Source organism: Trachinotus anak, unplaced genomic scaffold (assembly GCF_046630095.1).
Source record: "Trachinotus anak isolate AG129_WGS33_773 ecotype Australia unplaced genomic scaffold, CSIRO_AGI_Tana_v1 ptg000002l, whole genome shotgun sequence".
NCBI lineage: Eukaryota > Metazoa > Chordata > Actinopteri > Carangiformes > Carangidae > Trachinotus > Trachinotus anak.
This window is the reverse complement of record NW_027273853.1, coordinates 27,463,891-27,482,231: the sequence shown is the minus strand read 5'-3', so window position 1 is coordinate 27,482,231 and position 18,341 is coordinate 27,463,891. Positions and strand designations below refer to the sequence as shown.

General features: G+C 40.7%; 2 protein-coding genes across 6 annotated transcripts in view; both read right to left on the bottom strand.

The window, feature by feature from the left end:
- Positions 1–56: 56 nt before the first annotated feature.
- LOC139607002 (5-hydroxyisourate hydrolase-like) lies at positions 57–4,536 on the bottom strand. 3 transcript variants are annotated; one of them, XM_071459546.1, is made up of 4 exons: positions 3,678–4,536; positions 2,299–2,435; positions 1,920–2,055; positions 57–1,224 (listed from the first exon to the last, which is right to left on the bottom strand). In XM_071459546.1, the coding sequence occupies exons 2-4, from the start codon at positions 2,430–2,432 to the stop codon at positions 1,135–1,137; spliced, it is 360 nt and encodes a 119-aa protein (XP_071315647.1). In that variant the 5' UTR covers positions 2,433–2,435; positions 3,678–4,536; the 3' UTR covers positions 57–1,134. The 3 variants fall into 3 exon arrangements, with proteins under 3 accessions (XP_071315647.1, XP_071315656.1, XP_071315637.1); XM_071459555.1 differs by lacking the exon at positions 3,678–4,536 and adding an exon at positions 3,508–3,657; XM_071459536.1 differs by lacking the exon at positions 3,678–4,536 and adding an exon at positions 2,653–3,482.
- A 141-nt stretch (positions 4,537–4,677) lies between these two features.
- LOC139606990 (RNA-binding Raly-like protein) overlaps positions 4,678–18,341 on the bottom strand; it is a 48,061-nt gene continuing 34,397 nt past the window's right edge. The window contains exons 4-9 of one of the 3 annotated variants that reach the window (XM_071459514.1): positions 16,234–16,424; positions 13,626–13,739; positions 11,645–11,796; positions 10,119–10,211; positions 6,071–9,775; positions 4,678–5,946 (exon numbers count right to left, since the gene is read on the bottom strand). In XM_071459514.1, coding sequence (XP_071315615.1) covers positions 10,173–10,211; positions 11,645–11,796; positions 13,626–13,739; positions 16,234–16,424 — 496 coding nt within the window. In that variant the 3' untranslated portion in view covers positions 4,678–5,946; positions 6,071–9,775; positions 10,119–10,172. Of the gene's footprint in view, positions 5,947–6,070; positions 9,776–10,118; positions 10,212–11,644; positions 11,797–13,625; positions 13,740–16,233; positions 16,425–18,341 lie in introns of those variants that run through there. The other 2 variants (XM_071459524.1, XM_071459505.1) reach the window with 2 other exon arrangements.

Sequence of the window (18,341 nt, the reverse complement as noted above, 5' to 3'; positions counted from 1 at the left end):
AGCTCTGGAGTACTGGTTGGTTTCTGGGTGCCTGGGGAAATAATGACCCTGCCATGTGAAGGTCAATAAAGGCCCAACAATATTTAATAGATTCAACAACAGAATAATAATTGAAAATACACCTAACAGATGTGAAAAGAAATGACAGTAAATACAACATTAATAAGATGGAAATAGAAATTAAAAAAGGTAAAAAGAGGTAAATCATATAAAGAAATTATCTTTGCTTTAAGAGTATGATTTAAAAATTCAGTCAAACTAGCAATTAACAGTAGCTGTTATTGTCGGTTAATCTGCTAATTATTTTCTTCATTGATCATTTGGTCTATTTAATCTCAGAAAATAGTGAAAAACATCCATCACAATTTCCCAGAGGCTCTGGTGAGGCCTTCGGGTGTTTTGTCTGGTCAACAGCCAACAACCTACAGATTCTTAATTACCTATCACAGGACTACAAGACAAGCAGCAAATCCTTAATGTCAAGATGCTGACACCAGAAAATCTTTGGCATTTTCCCTTAACTCAAATATTTGTGATATTTCCCCAGAGGCAATTCTCCTTCTTTAACAATAAAAACTTAACAAAAAATTAACAATACATTTAAAAACAAAATGCCATCATTTTAGACTGCAAGAAGGATGACTGAATGTGATTTCAGTTGGACTGTAATCAATTATTTAATTCTATTATTTGAAATAGAAGACCAAAAACAGAAAAAGGAAATCAACTAATAATTCCAGCTGTATTTCCAGTTGCTTCATATTCTTCATATACACTGTACATGGACTGTAAATATATAACCACATATGTAAAACTCAATAGGTAGCAGATGTAACACAATTTTTCAATTGGGCCAAAACAATAAATGAACAAAAAGCAAAACTGTTTTCTGTCTGAACCACAGCAAACCACTTTTTTCCCGCCTGGTTAATGAAATCAAAAATGCATTCACTTGAATGGGATGGTGGTCTCAGAGGTTTGGACCCCGCTGCCTTCTCTCTGGCTCTACTTTAAGTTGTTGTTTCTTTGTATACCTGTAATTTGTTGATGTTACGTGGTGCTGACCTTATACTATATACTGTTGTTGCACACTTGTAAGCTTTTCCAATGAACACTGGAGGAGGAAAAAAGCCCTCAGCTTCCTCTGTAGGTGCTGTAGGAGAACCGACTCATAAGCAGAGGGAGGTGGAACCGCTGCTTCAGGTCACTGATGGTGAACACAACCTGAAGACACACACAAGCACACAAAAAGGTGCTGATGGTGAAGACACCACATTGAATCATAAAGGACACGGTAGTGAAACACATAACACTGCAGTCCAGCGCACACATGATGGTTGACTGTTCAATCATTTTCCTTAAGAAACAAACTTTATCCTCACTATTGTCTGTTTTGTCAGATTTGGCGACACCCTGTGGCGATCCGTTTTCACATCAGACCTGTTTTCATAAGCAGCTGATGAAACTGTTAATATATTAACTTACAGTGGTGGAAGAAGAACTCAGACTTTATACTCAAGATACAACAGTGTAAAAATCCTGCATTCATGACATTACTTCAGTAGAACCACAAAAGTAGTAGCACTAAAATGTACTTAAAGTAGCAAAAGTACAAGCACTCATTATGTAGATTGGTCTATTTCAGAATAAGATATTTTATATAATTAGATTATTATTACTGATGCAATAATGTGTAAGTACCACTAATGGTGTAGCTTTTACTTTCGTAATGTACTAATTTACTTCAGTTATATTTCTAAATCATCCAGTCAGTGTAATGGATTAAAAAGGGTTTTCATGCGAAATGTAGTGGAGTTGGAAAAATTTATGAATATACTTTGTTACATTCCTCCACTGTTAATTTGTAAATTCTTTTAACAAATGTTTTAATTGGCCATTTGAATGCTCAGTAGACTCACCTCTACATAGGGGTAGAAGGAGGTCTGACCCAGACTCTCCCAGTATGAACCGGTCTCAAAGCGCAGCTTGTACATGCCGGGGGTGAAAGCTTCTCGGCTGACGAGTCCTGGGCAGCGGCCATCTTCATTTGTTGTCCTGAAAATCATCAAACTGCTCAGTTTTCAAGGTTCATGAAAACTCAGGAGGACTTCCACTGTTTCAAAGTGAAAAGTGTAAAATATGGGACCTTTAAGAAAAGAACAGTAATGAAAAATGAAAACAAAGAAAAAAACATTTGATCAGAGGTTTAATACTTTTACAAAATCACCTGTTCTGCTGTCTCCCTCGCTACAGTTTCAGTGGGGCAGTGATGTCATTTGCGTGCAGGTTTAAACCTACCCGACACTCAGCATGCTCCAGATCATCAGCTTGGAGTCCAGTCGATGGAGGCTGACGGCCATCTTGGCTGCTGGGACGCCATCTCCGGTGTTCAGCACGTGAGTGGTTAGAGGGCTGGACTCTGCTGCTGCCATGATCTGTTGGAGAGGAGGAGAGAACAGGTGAGTCTCACCTGTATGTTGCTTTCTGTCACCGTTACAGTCACAACACCACAGAATGGAACAATGAACAAAAAGAAGAGCATGAAGTGTCTGTCTTTGTCATACATGTACTCTGCAGAGACGTGTGCCTCCACAATCACTACATCCTCATGTCATCTGGAGTAAAATTCAGTGATTGTTGACCTTTACTGACCTTTAATGACAAGCAAGGTGCAGCAACACCTGACAGGAATAGGAACAGCTCATTGTGTTGATGCATGAGAGCGACAACATTTCATATCGTGGATGATTGCATCATTTGCAGGGCTGTTATTGATCTTTCCTTCCCATTATTAAACATGGAAGCTTTTCTTTCATTTAATCTAAACTGAGCTATTCAACAAAATCAGTTTCTTGATAAATTTCAGGTGAGAAATTGGCCCGGCAGATAAGAAGAACACTTATTCTTTTATCTGTAGCAACTGGTTTAAATACTTGTTAAAGGAGTTTTGGGAGCTTTTGGTACAAACTCTGTGACTCATCTAATCAGTTCTTCCAGACTTCCAGCACCACCAACACACACTATCCACATATCTACACCTTCACTATACAAACATACTGTGTGTGCAGAAAAGATACAAGAGACCCTGACTGGCAAACAGCTGTGATATTTACCCCATTAACAAAAAAGCAACACACAAAACAAATTAAATTATAATTAAAATGAACACTTTAAATAAAATCAGTGATTCTCCAGCAGATTAAAGCTCTGTCCAAGGACTTTCAGCCACGTTTGACCTTTGACTCTACCTGCCCCCCACCAAAATAAACTCATGATGTCCAACAGTTACCGTTGTCAGGCTGTCATGTGAATGTGAGGCTGTCATTTTGTGCTATAGAGCAGCTGCTGTCTGTTAAAATGTAAACAAATACAAATATATCAGTCTTATAAATATATAACCTAAAGATGGTTCCCAACCCAGAGACTGACCAGTGACAGACGAGTAACAACATGCACATACAGAAACTGGGAATGAAAACAGGAAGAGAAAAAAGCTCAGAGATCAACCTGAAATATTGATCCTGGTTGAACAAAACACTTGTGTGAAATGTTTTAAATCCACACTCAGGAGACAAATGCAGGACACCTACACACAGGTGAATAAAGTGCATGGATGTGAAACAGAGAAACGTTAAGCCTCAGCTAGCTCCAGTGTGGTTTGTAGTTAAGAGCCTTACCTCTGTGGAAACACTCCTCTCTGCTGCAGCGAGTTCATTCACTTCCCAAAACCCATCCAACCAGTTGTATCATCACTGCTCACGCCCACTGCTCAGAGACACTTACCCAGCCTGCATTGCACCGCACCGCAAACAGACCCGGAGTCAAAGGTCACCCTGATTTTAATGACTGACTAAAACCAGCTGACAGTGCAGATCAGTCAACAGCATGTGGTTCACCGTTTGATTGTGTTTGTTTGTGCATGATAAGGTTCTACTGATTCAATTAACTGTGTAATTTATACAGCCTGAGAGGAAAGTTATTCTTTAATCATAATTAATAATAATCCTGTCACATAATTTAGCTTCTTTTTGTAGCATAATTGTTGCTGTTTTTGCACACGTCCAAGTGAATAAAACATCCCTTTAACAATTTCACCATAATTTTGCAAACCCATTCACGGTCCAGCCATACACTGAGTTTTTACATGGTCTTGTTTTTCAGGGGGTACTAGGTTTTTCTGTGAAATAATCACTGGGGGCAGTTGAATCCCTTCATTCGTACCAGAGAGTTGTTGAAAAGAATCAGATCGTTTGCAAATTTCAGATTGAACACTGGCGTTTTGATTGTTTATCAGATTCCAGAGCAGCCGCTTTCATCTGGTTCAGTTGATTAAACTAGTTCTGATTCAGGTAGATTTAAGGGTAATGGATATGAATTAATTAAAAAGAAAATAACAGGAACACATGTTTACAGTCATACTGACATCGTACTAGCAACATTACATAAAACTGACACCTTTCCCTATAGCTGTCTATGTCTAGGCTGAATATGACACTGACATGAAAACATTTAAATCTATTTTTTAACCATTTTAGCAGCTGCATGTGGAGACAGTGGCATTTTAGTGACCTTTTCTGCAGGTATGAGTATTACTTTTAGTACTGAAGTAAACCACAACACCACAATAATTTCAATTGCTACTAACAGAATAAAAAAATATTATTACAGACACAAAGCTCCAACACACTTCTATTTTATGAAAAATACCTTTACTACACTCACATTAAAATACGTTACATCAGCACTGAGAACAAACACAAAAGCATCAACAGCAGAAACTACACCGAAGCCAAATAAAGCGTTGTCATATTTCCAAAATGATTCTGTTCCTTCAGTTACAGGATTTATTATGAAAACGTTTTAGCATCTTATTTAAGTTTGAAATAACGTTTAAGTAGAAAGAGCCACTACTGTACACATAAACATTTTCAAATTGTATATTTTACATGAACACTCTGAACATATTTACAGTCAGTCACAGTTGTCCATGTCCAGCTGGGAAAAAAGATGCTTTAGGAAAAGTCTTTATGTGTTTGACTTGGCATCAGTTGTAATAAAATCAGTCACCCAAAATACGAGGAAAAATAAAATAGGTCCTAGAATGCAAGTGGTGTAAACAAACAAATATTACACACTCAATGTGTATTTACACTGGATTAATTAAAATACTGTGCAGTGTAGCACAGAAATTTCATTGTCATTTGATAGAGGGTTCGAGGAACATCCTGGCTGCCGAGAGTTACATGGTAATCTCTAATTTAAAGTGGAAACTAATAATCAAAGTCTGCTATCAGTCCCTGGATGCTGTAATCTTTATTACATCCGTGTTGGATGGAAGTTGGAACAAATAACAGTGAGAGCAAAACATATTCAGTTTTCCCTGGGAGGTGCTCTGGGAAAGGTCAGACGGGGGGTTGCAAATCACTGTGGTTCTCCCTCTTGGGAGCAGGAATGTGTACCCCTGTACATTTTGGACTAAGGTAGGAGGGGTTTTTGTAACCAAATGTGTATTATTTGTGAGTAAAAGTGAGAAACAAATGATAAACACGCAACACACATTTGCAATGCAAACCCAAGATGAGGCTTATCTGAGAAAATGACCTTCTTACTTAAACTCTAACAGCATCATTTCAGTCTCAGGGTGATAACAAAATGTGCTTTTTTATAGGAGTGAAGGTCATTGAGGACTTGGATTTCCTGACCAAGCTGTTTTGGCTGCTAACCTGAAGCTAACTTTCTATCTGCTAAAATGATCCAGAGGCAAATTATTTAATATACTAAACTGTTCCATTAGGTTACACTTGTTTTTATCTGCTGATCTGTAAACAAATGTCGAGCTAACTTGTTTTATCTGCTAAACCTTTTTATCTGTTAGCTAAACCAAACAGTTTGAGGTGCTAAACAATCCTGTCAGCTAAAGTAAAGTGAACTGTTTCAGTTACTGAGCTGTTGCACCAGATGCTTAACCAAACCAGAAGTAGCCTGCACCAAATTTTCAGGTATTAACCTGAAATTAACCTGATTAGCTAACCTGAACCGTTTCATATACCAAACTGATCCGTTAGCTAACTTGAACAAAGCTGTTTTAGTCATAAAATTAATCCGTTAGCTAACCCGAACCAAACTGTTTTAGCCAATAAACTGATCCATTAGCAAACCAAGAGCTAACTGTTTCATCACCAAACTGGTCAAACTGATCTTTTAGCTAAACTGAACCAAACAGTTATAGTCATTAAACGAATCCATTAGCTAACTTTAACCAAACTATTTTATCTGCCAAACTCATCCGTTAGCTAACCTGAACCAAACTGTTTTAGCCAATAAACTGACAGATTAGCTAACCAAGAGCTAACTGTTTCATCACCAAACTGGTTAGCTAGCCAATTTAATTTGGGAGCTAACCAGAAACAGTTATTGTAGTTAAACTGATCCGTTAGCTAACCGGAGCCTAACTGTTTTAGCCAATAGACTGATCCGTTAGCTAACCCGAACCTAACTGTTTTAGCCAATAGACTGATCCGTTAGCTAACCCGAACCTAACTGTTTTAGCCAATAGACTGATCCGTTAGCTAACCCGAACCTAACTGTTTTAGCCAATAGACTGATCCGTTAGCTAACCCGAACCTAACTGTTTTAGCCAATAGACTGATCCGTTAGCTAACCCGAACCAAACTGTTTTAGCCAATAGACTGATCCGTTAGCTAACCCGAACCTAACTGTTTTAGCCAATAGACTGATCCGTTAGCTAACCCGAACCAAACTGTTTTAGCCAATAGACTGATCCGTTAGCTAACCCGAACCTAACTGTTTTAGCCAATAGACTGATCCGTTAGCTAACCGGAACCTAACTGTTTTAGCCAATAGACTGATCCGTTAGCTAACCGGAACCTAACTGTTTTAGCCAATAGACTGATCCGTTAGCTAACCGGAACCTAACTGTTTTAGCCAATAGACTGATCCGTTAGCTAACCGGAACCTAACTGTTTTAGCCAATAGACTGATCCGTTAGCTAACCGGAACCTAACTGTTTTAGCCAATAGACTGATCCGTTAGCTAACCGGAACCTAACTGTTTTAGCCAATAGACTGATCCGTTAGCTAACCGGAACCAAACTGTTTTAGCCAATAGACTGATCCGTTAGCTAACCGGAACCTAACTGTTTTAGCCAATAGACTGATCCGTTAGCTAACCCGACCAAACTGTTTTAGCCAATAGACTGATCCGTTAGCAAACCAAGAGCTAACTGTTTCATCACCAAACTGGTCAAACTGATCTTTTAGCTAAACTGAACCAAACAGTTATAGTCATTAAACGAATCCATTAGCTAACTTTAACCAAACTATTTTATCTGCCAAACTCATCCGTTAGCTAACCTGAACCAAACTGTTTTAGCCAATAAACTGACAGATTAGCTAACCAAGAGCTAACTGTTTCATCACCAAACTGGTTAGCTAGCCAATTTAATTTGGGAGCTAACCAGAAACAGTTATTGTAGTTAAACTGATCCGTTAGCTAACCGGAGCCTAACTGTTTTAGCCAATAGACTGATCCGTTAGCTAACCGGAACCTAACTGTTTTAGCCAATAGACTGATCCGTTAGCTAACCCGAACCAAACTGTTTTAGCCAATAGACTGATCCGTTAGCTAACCGGAACCTAACTGTTTTAGCCAATAGACTGATCCGTTAGCTAACCGGAACCTAACTGTTTTAGCCAATAGACTGATCCGTTAGCTAACCCGAACCAAACTGTTTTAGCCAATAGACTGATCCGTTAGCTAACCGGAACCTAACTGTTTTAGCCAATAGACTGATCCGTTAGCTAACCCGAACCTAACTGTTTTAGCCAATAGACTGATCCGTTAGCTAACCGGAACCTAACTGTTTTAGCCAATAGACTGATCCGTTAGCTAACCTGAACCTAACTGTTTTAGCCAATAGACTGATCCGTTAGCTAACCGGAACCTAACTGTTTTAGCCAATAGACTGATCCGTTAGCTAACCGGAACCTAACTGTTTTAGCCAATAGACTGATCCGTTAGCTAACCGGAACCTAACTACTGTATCTGCTAAACTGTTAGCTAATGCAAAGCTAACTGTTTTTGATTCTGATGATTAGAATAAGTCAAATTGTTTTAGCTGCTGATCTAAACCAGAGGTACCAAGCTGCTTCACCAGCTTACCCAAGATAAACTGTTTAATCTGCAAAAGTTTAGCTTAGCTTATTTTAACTGATTTAGCTGCTAAATGAGTCAGCCAATCAAACCAAACAGGATTAGCTGATTAATTAAACTGCCAGGTATAATTCACAGGACCATAATGAAAAAGTCAAACTCACTCATGTTATCCTATAATTGCTGCATGGAGGTAAAATGTAATTTTCCTATTCATATCCACTACATATAATTTTAATTTCAGAGTTACTGCTCACTCCAGGAAATTAGTTTATAAAACAGCTTATAACTGATAACTGAGTGAATTAAACAGTAGAATTCACCAAGAGATTCATAAAACTGTGCTCACTGAGCCTTAACTATAAAGCGGTCCTGTACGCAGCTGGTTACACATAATGATAACAGGCCTGATGAAAATAAAATGAATGATAAGGAGCTGCCAGCTGCTGCCGCCATGACTTTAATAACACAGATCGGAGGGGAGTGCACGATGGGAAACAACTGGTTAGGGTGATAAATGGGACCAATACCTGCTTTTTTAGTAAAGAAAATTTAGTTTTTTCAATTTTGTTATGGAGTAGCATACTGTATATGTGCACAGGTTTGAATAGATTTAGCACAGTAATATGGTGTATATATCATATACTGTATAATATACTCAGGTAGCAAACTGAAACATCTAGCCCAACTATACCTGGGTCCTTACACTTATCTGAACTGATTCCAGCTGTTATCCTCCAGTGTTGGCTGACATCTATTTTAAAAGTTAATTTTACTTATTTACTCATTTTTACCCTTATTAATTTGACACTTTCATGCCTCTGAAGCTGCAACTCACTCGCTGGAAATCAACCTTAAACCTCAGTTCAGAGTTCAGAGACAACACTTCAGATACAGTATTTTTCAACCACTTCTGGATGAAAACAAAACAAAACATAATAATACACATTTTTCACAGGTTTAACTCCTCAGTTCAAGTTGAATGAGCAAAGTGAAGTGGAAAGAAAATTATGTTAATTTTTATTTATATTTATTTAGTTTTTTTCATGTAAATTTGTGAGTTTTTTCTCGTGAATTTATTACTTTAATTTCAGAGAATATCCAGGTGTTTTTCTCATAAATGAATCACTTTGATCTCAGAGTTTTTTTAATCATAATTTTACAATCTTTTTTAACATTGGCCCTAATACACTTGAAATCAGCCAAACATAGCTCATGAATTTCAACATGTCTGACCATCCTGACAGAAAGTCTGCAGGAAGTCTCAAGTTTCTGCAGGTTCATTTTTACAGTGTAGTTGAAATCACTGGCTGAAAGGTAGAAAATGATCTAAAAGTTATGTAATATCATCAGTATGGTGCTTTATATAAACATAGGTTTAGCTATATTGTCCCATGTGTCAATATGTAAACATGGAGCATCAGACCAGGAAATGTGGGATTTTGTTGTCACTGTTGCCTGGAAACCACAAGAAGCCAGAGGACAGTGATGGACAGGTAGTGACAGGTTCAGGTGTGGAGGAGGATCAGTCCAGTCCAGCTCATGCTGCCAACGCCTCCTTTAAGCATCTTCCATCCCAGCTGTTAGAGTCAAGCTTCTGTTTCTGGAAAGTGAAGGGAAAGAAAAGTCTTAGAGAGACTTACAGGACACAAATCTGATGTTAGATGTGTTTTTAACAACAGAAAATCTCTGTATCATCACATTAAATGTGATTATGAGTAATATTCTTCTCAGATTAGCCTTTTGTAGTTTTAACTAAGAGCAAAAAAGTGTTGGCACCACTGCATCCGACCCCGTAACAACTTATGAAAATAAAAACAAATAATAAAAGTGAGAGACGGTCTAATAATTGTTTGGTTGTTTTAACTGCATTTGTCGACACTGATGAAAAGTATAGAAAACAGAACCAGCTGCATCGTTTGCTGGGTTAAAACATGTGAGCCCACCAGTCTGGTTGTTTACAGTGTGTCAGTGTGAGCGTTCGTACCCGAGCTGCAGCATCACAGGTCGTCCTCCGCATCAGACTGATGCTGCTTTATCTGGAAACACAGAGGAAGAGGAAGAGCAGTGTGTTTTAATTCACCAGGGTCAATTAAAACACACTGCAGTTAGCCTTCGTTAACACAGCCTCCCTCCTCCTCCTCATCATCATCATCACTGCAGCCTCATTTCAGCTGGATGCTGCACACACACTGCTGCACACCCACACGCATATTTTTAAGTCATTTATCCCGACACTCCACAAAACACTAATTTCCTGCACACACACACACACACACACACACACACACACAGATAGACAAATGGTTACTGCTCACACACACTCAGTTTCCTCCTGTCAGGGAACAATGCAGCAGATTAAGGGCCGGTCTGTTCTCTGCCTCTGCTCAGATTAATGAGGCAGCTCCGCTCTGTCAGGCAGGTAGGAAGCCTGCAGGCTAATTCTATATCATTATGTTTCTTTGTAAAGAAACAGAAACACTGAAAGCACCGTTCCCCCGCTCGGCTGATCCGCTTCACGCTGCCGAGGTGCTGAATAAAAAGACCTGCAAGGCAGCAATAAACACGTCAGCCACCACGGATTATGCAAATAGTCTTTTGGACGATTTTCAGCGTGGAGCAATGAGACACATTATCAGGGTGAAGACAGGTGAAGGGACGGACTGAGGCACATTATCAGTGTCTTTACTTTAACATCAACTGGTGACACTTGTCCCTCTTCTCCTTAAAAACTGTCACTTTAAAGTTCAAAGTACCAGAAAACTCTGACGTTTCACCTGATGATTCATTGATAAAATAATCTGCAGATTTATTGATAATGAAACACGGAGTCACGGACGGTGGTGTTAGTAACTGACTGACCACTAGAGGGCAGGATTACACCACCTTCTGCTCTGGAGACTGACAGCAGGGGCATTTATTGTGGTAGTTATAGGTGTGGGTGTAGTTGGGGTACTTTAGGTACGGATATTTAGGTATCCTGTTGGGGCATTGGGGGATATGTTTACTCTGCAGGGGTAGAAATGGTATATATTTACCCTGTGGGGGTAGCAGTGGGGGTATTAGTCGCATTTGTTTACCTTGTGGGGGTATCAGTAGTATATATTTACCCTGTGGTGGTATCAGTAGTTTATATTTACCCTGTGAGGTTAGCATATGGGGTATTAGTAGTATATATTTACCCTGTGGGATAGCAGTGGGGGTATCAGTAGTATATATTTACCCTGTGGGGGTAGCATATGGGGTATTAGTAGTATATATTTACCCTGTGGGATAGCAGTGGGGGTATCAGTAGTATATATTTACCCTGTGAGGTTAGCATATGGGGTATTAGTAGTATATATTTACCCTGTGGGATAGCAGTGGGGGTATCAGTAGTATATATTTACCCTGTGAGGTTAGCATATGGGGTATTAGTAGTATATATTTACCCTGTGGGGTAGCAGTGGGGGTATCAGTAGTATATATTTACCCTGTGGGGGTAGCAGTGGGGGTAGTAGTGCTGGTATTGCAGCGGCTCGTCCTCGCTGGCCTCTCCTGGTTCAGGACTTTCTCTCTCCAGGCTGCTGACTGAACCTCGGCGAGGGGAGCCTGACACACTGGGCTCCCTGCTCTGAGGACACTCTGACACACACACACACACACACACACACACACACACACACACACACACGCTGCTGTGAATTCAGGAGACTGTGGATCCATCACAACACCCACACTGCACAGAATAATTCGCGTGAATGTTTTTCAGACGTCAAACATAAAACCTTTGTTTGCCACTTTAGATAATTCTCTCATCTTTTTATCCTCATGGGGACAAACCAGGAGAAATAAAACTAACACACACACACACACACACACACTCACACACACAGTTGGTCGACGACAAGATAACTCCTGAGTGCTGAAGGGGAGCTTATGAAAGGTTATGAGGCCGGTGTTTATCGCTGTTTACCTCGCTGTCATAATCCACGCTCCACTGGCAGCAGTTTTGTCATTGAACCATTAGTCACAGATGCAGCCTGATAGCAGATCACATCTGATGGTAAACACACAGACTCGGTCTGCATCACCAATCGCCACAGTGCGACTCCCCCACACATCATTTGCAATAATAAACTTTAAAGTTCAGTCATTCTCTGGTTCTCTGGGTGGATTAAACCTGGATCAGACTAATATATGAGGCTGATACTGTTCTTTTAATAAAACTGGGATCTTTGTCTGCGTCGACCACCTCTGGTGATGGACATGAGTCACACTGACAGTCACATGTTTATTAAACTCCTCATGGTTGTTTCGTCCTCCAACCAAACAAGCTGCAGCAAATATGGTCCCAGTCTCTCCTTCTGTTCCTGCGTTACAGCGTTTTCACAGAACATTATGATGTCACAGTGAAGTTGACCTTTGACCATCTGCATAAAAAATGTCATCACTTAATTTTTATCCTATTAGACATTTGTGTTGAATTGTGTCATAGTAAGTGTATGAATTCATGGGTTTTGGGCCAAAAATGGGATTTGTGAGGTCACAGGGACCTTGACCTTTGACCTCCGACCACCAAATTCTAATCACTTCATCCTTGAGTCCAAGTGAATGCTTGTGCCAAATTTGAAGAAATTCCCTAAAGGCCTTACTGAGATATCACGTTCATGAGAACGGGACAGATGAACAACCAGAAAACATAAAACCTTCAGCCAAAGAACAGATTCATAAAAAAAATGACCAAAAAAAGGAAACTTGAATCAATTCCTCTTCATCTATCAAGAACATAAATTGTGCCACATAAAAGGACAAATTATGAATCAAATGTAAACAGTTTCAGCAAAATCTGCTCCATGCAATCAGCCTCAACTGATCCTCAGGCCTTTTCACAACTAAATCTTTACATTTACAACCACACGTGAAAATTTCAGTAATTTTTGAAACAGGACCTTGATCCCTGACAGAAGTAGACAAAAGCAGAGTCTCAGTTCTCAGTTACTGCAGCTGTTACTGAGGTTTTATCAGCTGCAGCTAGCTAATGTTAGCGTACTTCAGTGAGCTGGTTGAAAAGCTTAGTGCAGTGCAGTGCAACACACCAGAAGTCTCACTGAACTGGGACTTCTTGGCTTCCGCCTGTGTGATGTGACTGTTGTGCACTGCAGGTGACAGTAACAGTCACATTATCATTGACACTATGTGGGTAATTTGTGTTGCATTTAATGATGCAAGAAAGAAAGAGTTGAAGCTACGGGTCCCAGACAAAACTCCTCACCAGTTGATGATTCATCCTCTTCACACTAATATTATAGAACGTTATTATAAAGAATGATGAAGATAAGACTGTTTAACACTATGAACTGCACCTAATTTTTTTTAATTCCCAAAACCTCAAGACAGAAGACAGAACAAATTCCACACCTGACAGCAGCCCATCAGCACAGAGGACAAACAGTGTCCAGGTCAGTCTGTACCTGCGCAGTCCTTCCTCTGTCTGTCCATCTTGTCTACACAGTCCAGGAGGCCGTCGATCTGAACCTTGATCACTGTCAGCTCCCTCTTTATGGCAAGAAGCTCCGCCATCTTCACTGCAGAGGGACAGAGGGAGGAGGGGGGAGAGTTGGTGTAAGAATACACAATATAAGCTTGGGCCCCTTATTTCCAGTAATTTTAGACAAATGTGTTCTCTTATTTTGCGTCAGCAGTCTGACCATTTCCTGTTTCAACATGACAAAGCCAGGTGCATAAAGAAATAGTTTTCCCAGTGTGATGTGGAAGAGAAGAAGAAGATGGTGAGCAGTCTGCACAGAGAACTGACCTCAACCTCATCCAACACCTTTGGGATGAACTGGAACCAGACCTCACCAATGGGAGTAAACACCTGCAGCAGGTTCAACATCTGGCACGTTGTGTATTGTCTCTGTTTTCTAGTTGTCCACAGGAACAGGACCAGGACCAATGGACCCCAGAACAACACGGAACATGCTGTTGAAAGTGTCGACGGGGGGGGGTTCCCTTCAGAAAATCAATATGGACCAGAGCTTTTACAGCTCCGTGCAGATGCAGATGTCATCCTCTGACCCCTGTAGTCATCACGCCTGTAGTCCTGCACCACCAATTACTCTCGATGCTGCACTCCCACCTCCTTCCACCGCAGGAGCCTTCACCCTGGCTGTGCTCTGTAATGGACCACCAGTGTCGCCAACAGCTCACCAAACGACCCTGAAAACTACTTCACCACTGAAAGCTTTTCGACCTCGGAAGCTTGCAAAGGCAATCTAATTTCCTTGTGATGGGGCGCAGTAAAAACTATTAAGGCTTGTAATAAACTAGTATAAACAATTCTTATTTGCCATGCACTATTAACTCAGTCTAATTGCGAGCGCTGATAGGCTCGGCTGGGTTATGGCGAGGAGGAGAGCCCTGCGGTACAGAAGCTTTTAATGAAGAGACCATCTGGCGCCCCCCCCACCCTCATCCGCCTTCTCTCCAGCACCCTACCACCGAGACGAGCCATCACACAGGCAGGAGATGACATGAACGCGGTTTTAGAAAGGAAACATCCTCCGAGTGCTCCAGGTCTCCACAGGGGCTCATGTCAGTTGCAAATTTTAAAATTTTAAAAAAGCAAAACTATTACGGCCACAAATGTGAACGCCCGAGCCGAGTCTCTTATGAGGGTATGAAATCTAAAAGCCTTTAGTGCGACAGGGTTGAAGCGTTTAACACACACCTGAGAACCGACCTCTGCCATCAGCAGGGCGTTCGCCTGTCAGACTTCTTCAGATGAAAGCTTTTTAACATTCAAACCCACACAGCCAGCTGACCTGCTCCTGCCACCACAACGCTCTCGCAGTTCTAATGTTTCTTTCCGTCCTTTACACACTGCAGCGTTGCAGCCACAGCCCCAGTTATAGTGATTTTTGATGTATTCATTTGGTTCAGCGAACATGTGGCTCTCAGCGGACGGATAGTACAACTCTTTCTCATAAACACCTGAAATATAAAGACAGTCCTTGGAAACTTGTCATTGCAGAGATAAAATTCTGAACATAAAACGTGTAGGTTGCAAGTTAGTGGATCTAACACATACAATTAACATGCAAATGCAAAATTTCATATTAAATTATGCTAAACTCAAGAGCTACCTTTGAGAAGAGTACGAGAGGATCGTGAATGTTGTCATTATTTAATTTTGAGGCTCATGCACAAACATGGGGCGCTTGTTAAAAGTTTTAATTTAAAGGTTCCATATTGTAGAAAGTGAGATTTTAATGTTTTTTTTAATATTAAGCAGGTCTAGTTTCTGTATAAATATTCTGAAAGTATTAAAGTGTGCAATCCTCAGACTAAATGCAAATGCAAAAGCTGTGTCTTAAAATGAGCTGTCAGGACTTCCGTAATGTTGTGATGTCACAAGCCCCGCCCACCTGGATCCACCATCCAATCTTGCAGGATTTGGTTTCTCTGAGTATTTACCTTTTTTTTGTAACTTATTTTTTGGTGCATTTTTCTCTCTCTCTCTCTCTCTCTCTCTCTCTCTTTGCTTGACACAAGCACAAATTTAGTTACACAGCTTTCTAGAAAACACGGTGGCGCTTGTGGGGAAGCACTGGTGCTGCTGGAGTTTCTAAGAAGAGGAGAAACCAGAGTTACTTATTTGACACAGCTCACAGGTTATACCTGTAATTTAAGCGATTAAAGAAAAGAAGTAAAAGAAGAAAAGGTGTGTTTGCGTTGCCATGTATGTCCTCGCAGCTCCCCTCAGAGTTTTAGTGTCAACAAACTGTATTTTCTGAGGCAACTTAGTTTGTGTTAAATGTCATTTTTAGGAGACAGAGATGTGAATTGACTGTCAGACTGACAGATTGGCCTCTAGAGGAACAAAAACCCTGACTTCTGCCAGACTGGTGTTCAATGTGAGACTGTCAGGACTCACTTAAAGTGTCAGATAAATGTCGCTGATTAAAAAGTACAATATTTGGTGGAGTGGAGTAAAAGTATAAAAGTGCCAGAAACAGGAATCACTCACACTGCAGTGACACAAACATGTGGAGGCTGTGAACACAGCATCTCTCTTACATTTGGCGTTGCTGCTCCTGGAGGAGGGGCCGTGTGTGTTGTTGCTCCTGCTGGATGCTCTGCTGCTCCTCATCCTCAGAGCCGCTGTGGAGGAGGAAGAGGAGGAGGAGGAGGAGGATGAAGGACGGGGCCGTTTGACAGGGCTGGGATCCACTTGGACCGAGGAGGGGACACGCTGGTAGTCAAACACCCTGCAAAGCACACACACAAGCTTTAAACATACACACACGGTGCAGATGAAGTCCCATAATGCACCACTGCCTGAGGCTCTGCTATGTTTCTGCAGCAACATGCTGCTTGTTTGTATCTTGACAGTTTTATGTCTGTAAAGAAGTGGAGGGTAATTTATGTCGTGAACAGATTTAATCTTTATGTTTGTAACAAAGTGAAGCTCAGTTCAGTTCATGAAGTCATTTATATAAAAAATTATGTCAAAGTTTTAAAATAAACCAGTTAAAGAAGAAATTTTTCTTCTGAGAAAGACAACGCTCTTTGCTTTTTCTCTTTTCTCTTTTTCTCTCAGATGAGTTATATCCAGTGTCAAATCTTTAAAAAGAGCTCATGAATATTCAGTTTCATTTTTGAAAAGACTCAGTAATTTCCTACAACAGCTGTTCACTGTATGTTTCATCAAACAAGCAGGAGGAAACAATATATTACTGGGGACTATTTTCAGCGGTGGATTAATCCACACTTGTAGCTGTAGTATCTGGGGCAGCAGGACAGTGTGTGTGTGTGTGTGTGTGTGTGTGACTGAGTCAAAAATAAACGACAGTGTGTGTGTTCATGGTGATGCAGGAACATATCAGCCAGTGCAACAGTGTGACTCACTGATGTGTTTTTGGCTGAACCACGACAGCAGGCGATATAATCACTAATGTCCTTGACTGACTGAGTGAGTGACAGAGCTGAGTGATCAAAGCTCCACCATTGGTCAGCTGAATGCCACAAGACTGAGTTGGAGTTTCCCCATTGGTCGTTGCTTTTTCCAAATGAGTTGGTGCAAACAGTTTCTATTAGGAGGCGTTTACAGCTGCAGGGCTGCCAACTTTAGAGCATTTGTCTCCACATTTAGAGGCTTTTAAAAAAATAAACACCTAGCGACAAATGTAGCAACTTTTACTGCATCGGCACATGGTTCAAAAGGGTTGCACTCAGGTGAGACATCCTATGCAACATAGATCAGTGTCAGAAATGACATTTCTTCACAGCTCTAATATGCATCTGGTCATTTTACCCACATACTGTCCAACACCAGAACGGTGCATCATCATAATGCAGCACAGCTTCTGACTCTGCAAAGACGCTGTAACAGTCTGAGAAGGATGGACCGGGGTCGGATCGAGTTCAGAACTCTTTCACACCAAAAACAAACCAATCTGGAGTTCAGTCGCTTGTGCAATTACTGTTAACCGGACTAAAAAGTGCAGATGTGAGCAAACCCTGAGATTCAATTTGTTGTGTGTTGGTTAAATAAATTGACTTTCCAGTGATCCCAGACGTCCTGGTTGTAAATAAACCAGGGTTTTAGCAGCAGCTGGGAAGGTAGTTGTCCTGTTGTCTGACAACAGAAACAGAAAAAGATGTAAATGAGAACAGGTTTATGGGGAATTCAGCTGTATTAAAATGCTGTTTATGTGAGCACAGGAGCAAACATGATGAACATACCAGCACACCCTCACACCCTGTCAGCAGGTATCAGGTGTGTCAGGAGTGATGCTTACAGGAAGATGAATGTGGGGGACTGGAGGATGAATGATGACCTGTCTGTTTAGCGCTCAGGCTTTTGGGTCGACTGTAATTGGGTCACATTCATACTGCAGCTATTTATTTTCATTTAAAACTTCTTCCTCCATTAGTTTGACTGACACCTTTGACACCTTCAACCTTTAGCTGGAGGAAGACGAGGCGGCGCTGTGATAGTTGTTAGAGCTGAAGATGGATCTGAACCAGACTCCACCCTGCTGCTCCGCCTTCAGCACATCAGTCACACCAGCAAGTGTTTGGTCATTAACTGTTTTATTAAACCTATTTTCCATCTATCTGCTGTGCGGTTATCTCCTGCATTTCCCAGAATGCCTCTCAGTGAAGAGGCGTGGACAGAGGAC

Bases quoted from the DNA above. Each gene is read 5' to 3' on its own strand.
- LOC139607002 (XM_071459536.1), bottom strand. From the start codon at position 2,718: ATGCATCAACACAATGAGCTGTTCCTATTCCTGTCAGGTGTTGCTGCA. The intron at 2,056-2,298 runs GTAGGTTTAAAC...GATGATTTTCAG, and splicing joins TGGAGCATGCTGAGTGTCGG to GACAACAAATGAAGATGGCC. The intron at 1,225-1,919 runs GTGAGTCTACTG...GTGTGTCTTCAG, and splicing joins CCTTCTACCCCTATGTAGAG to GTTGTGTTCACCATCAGTGA.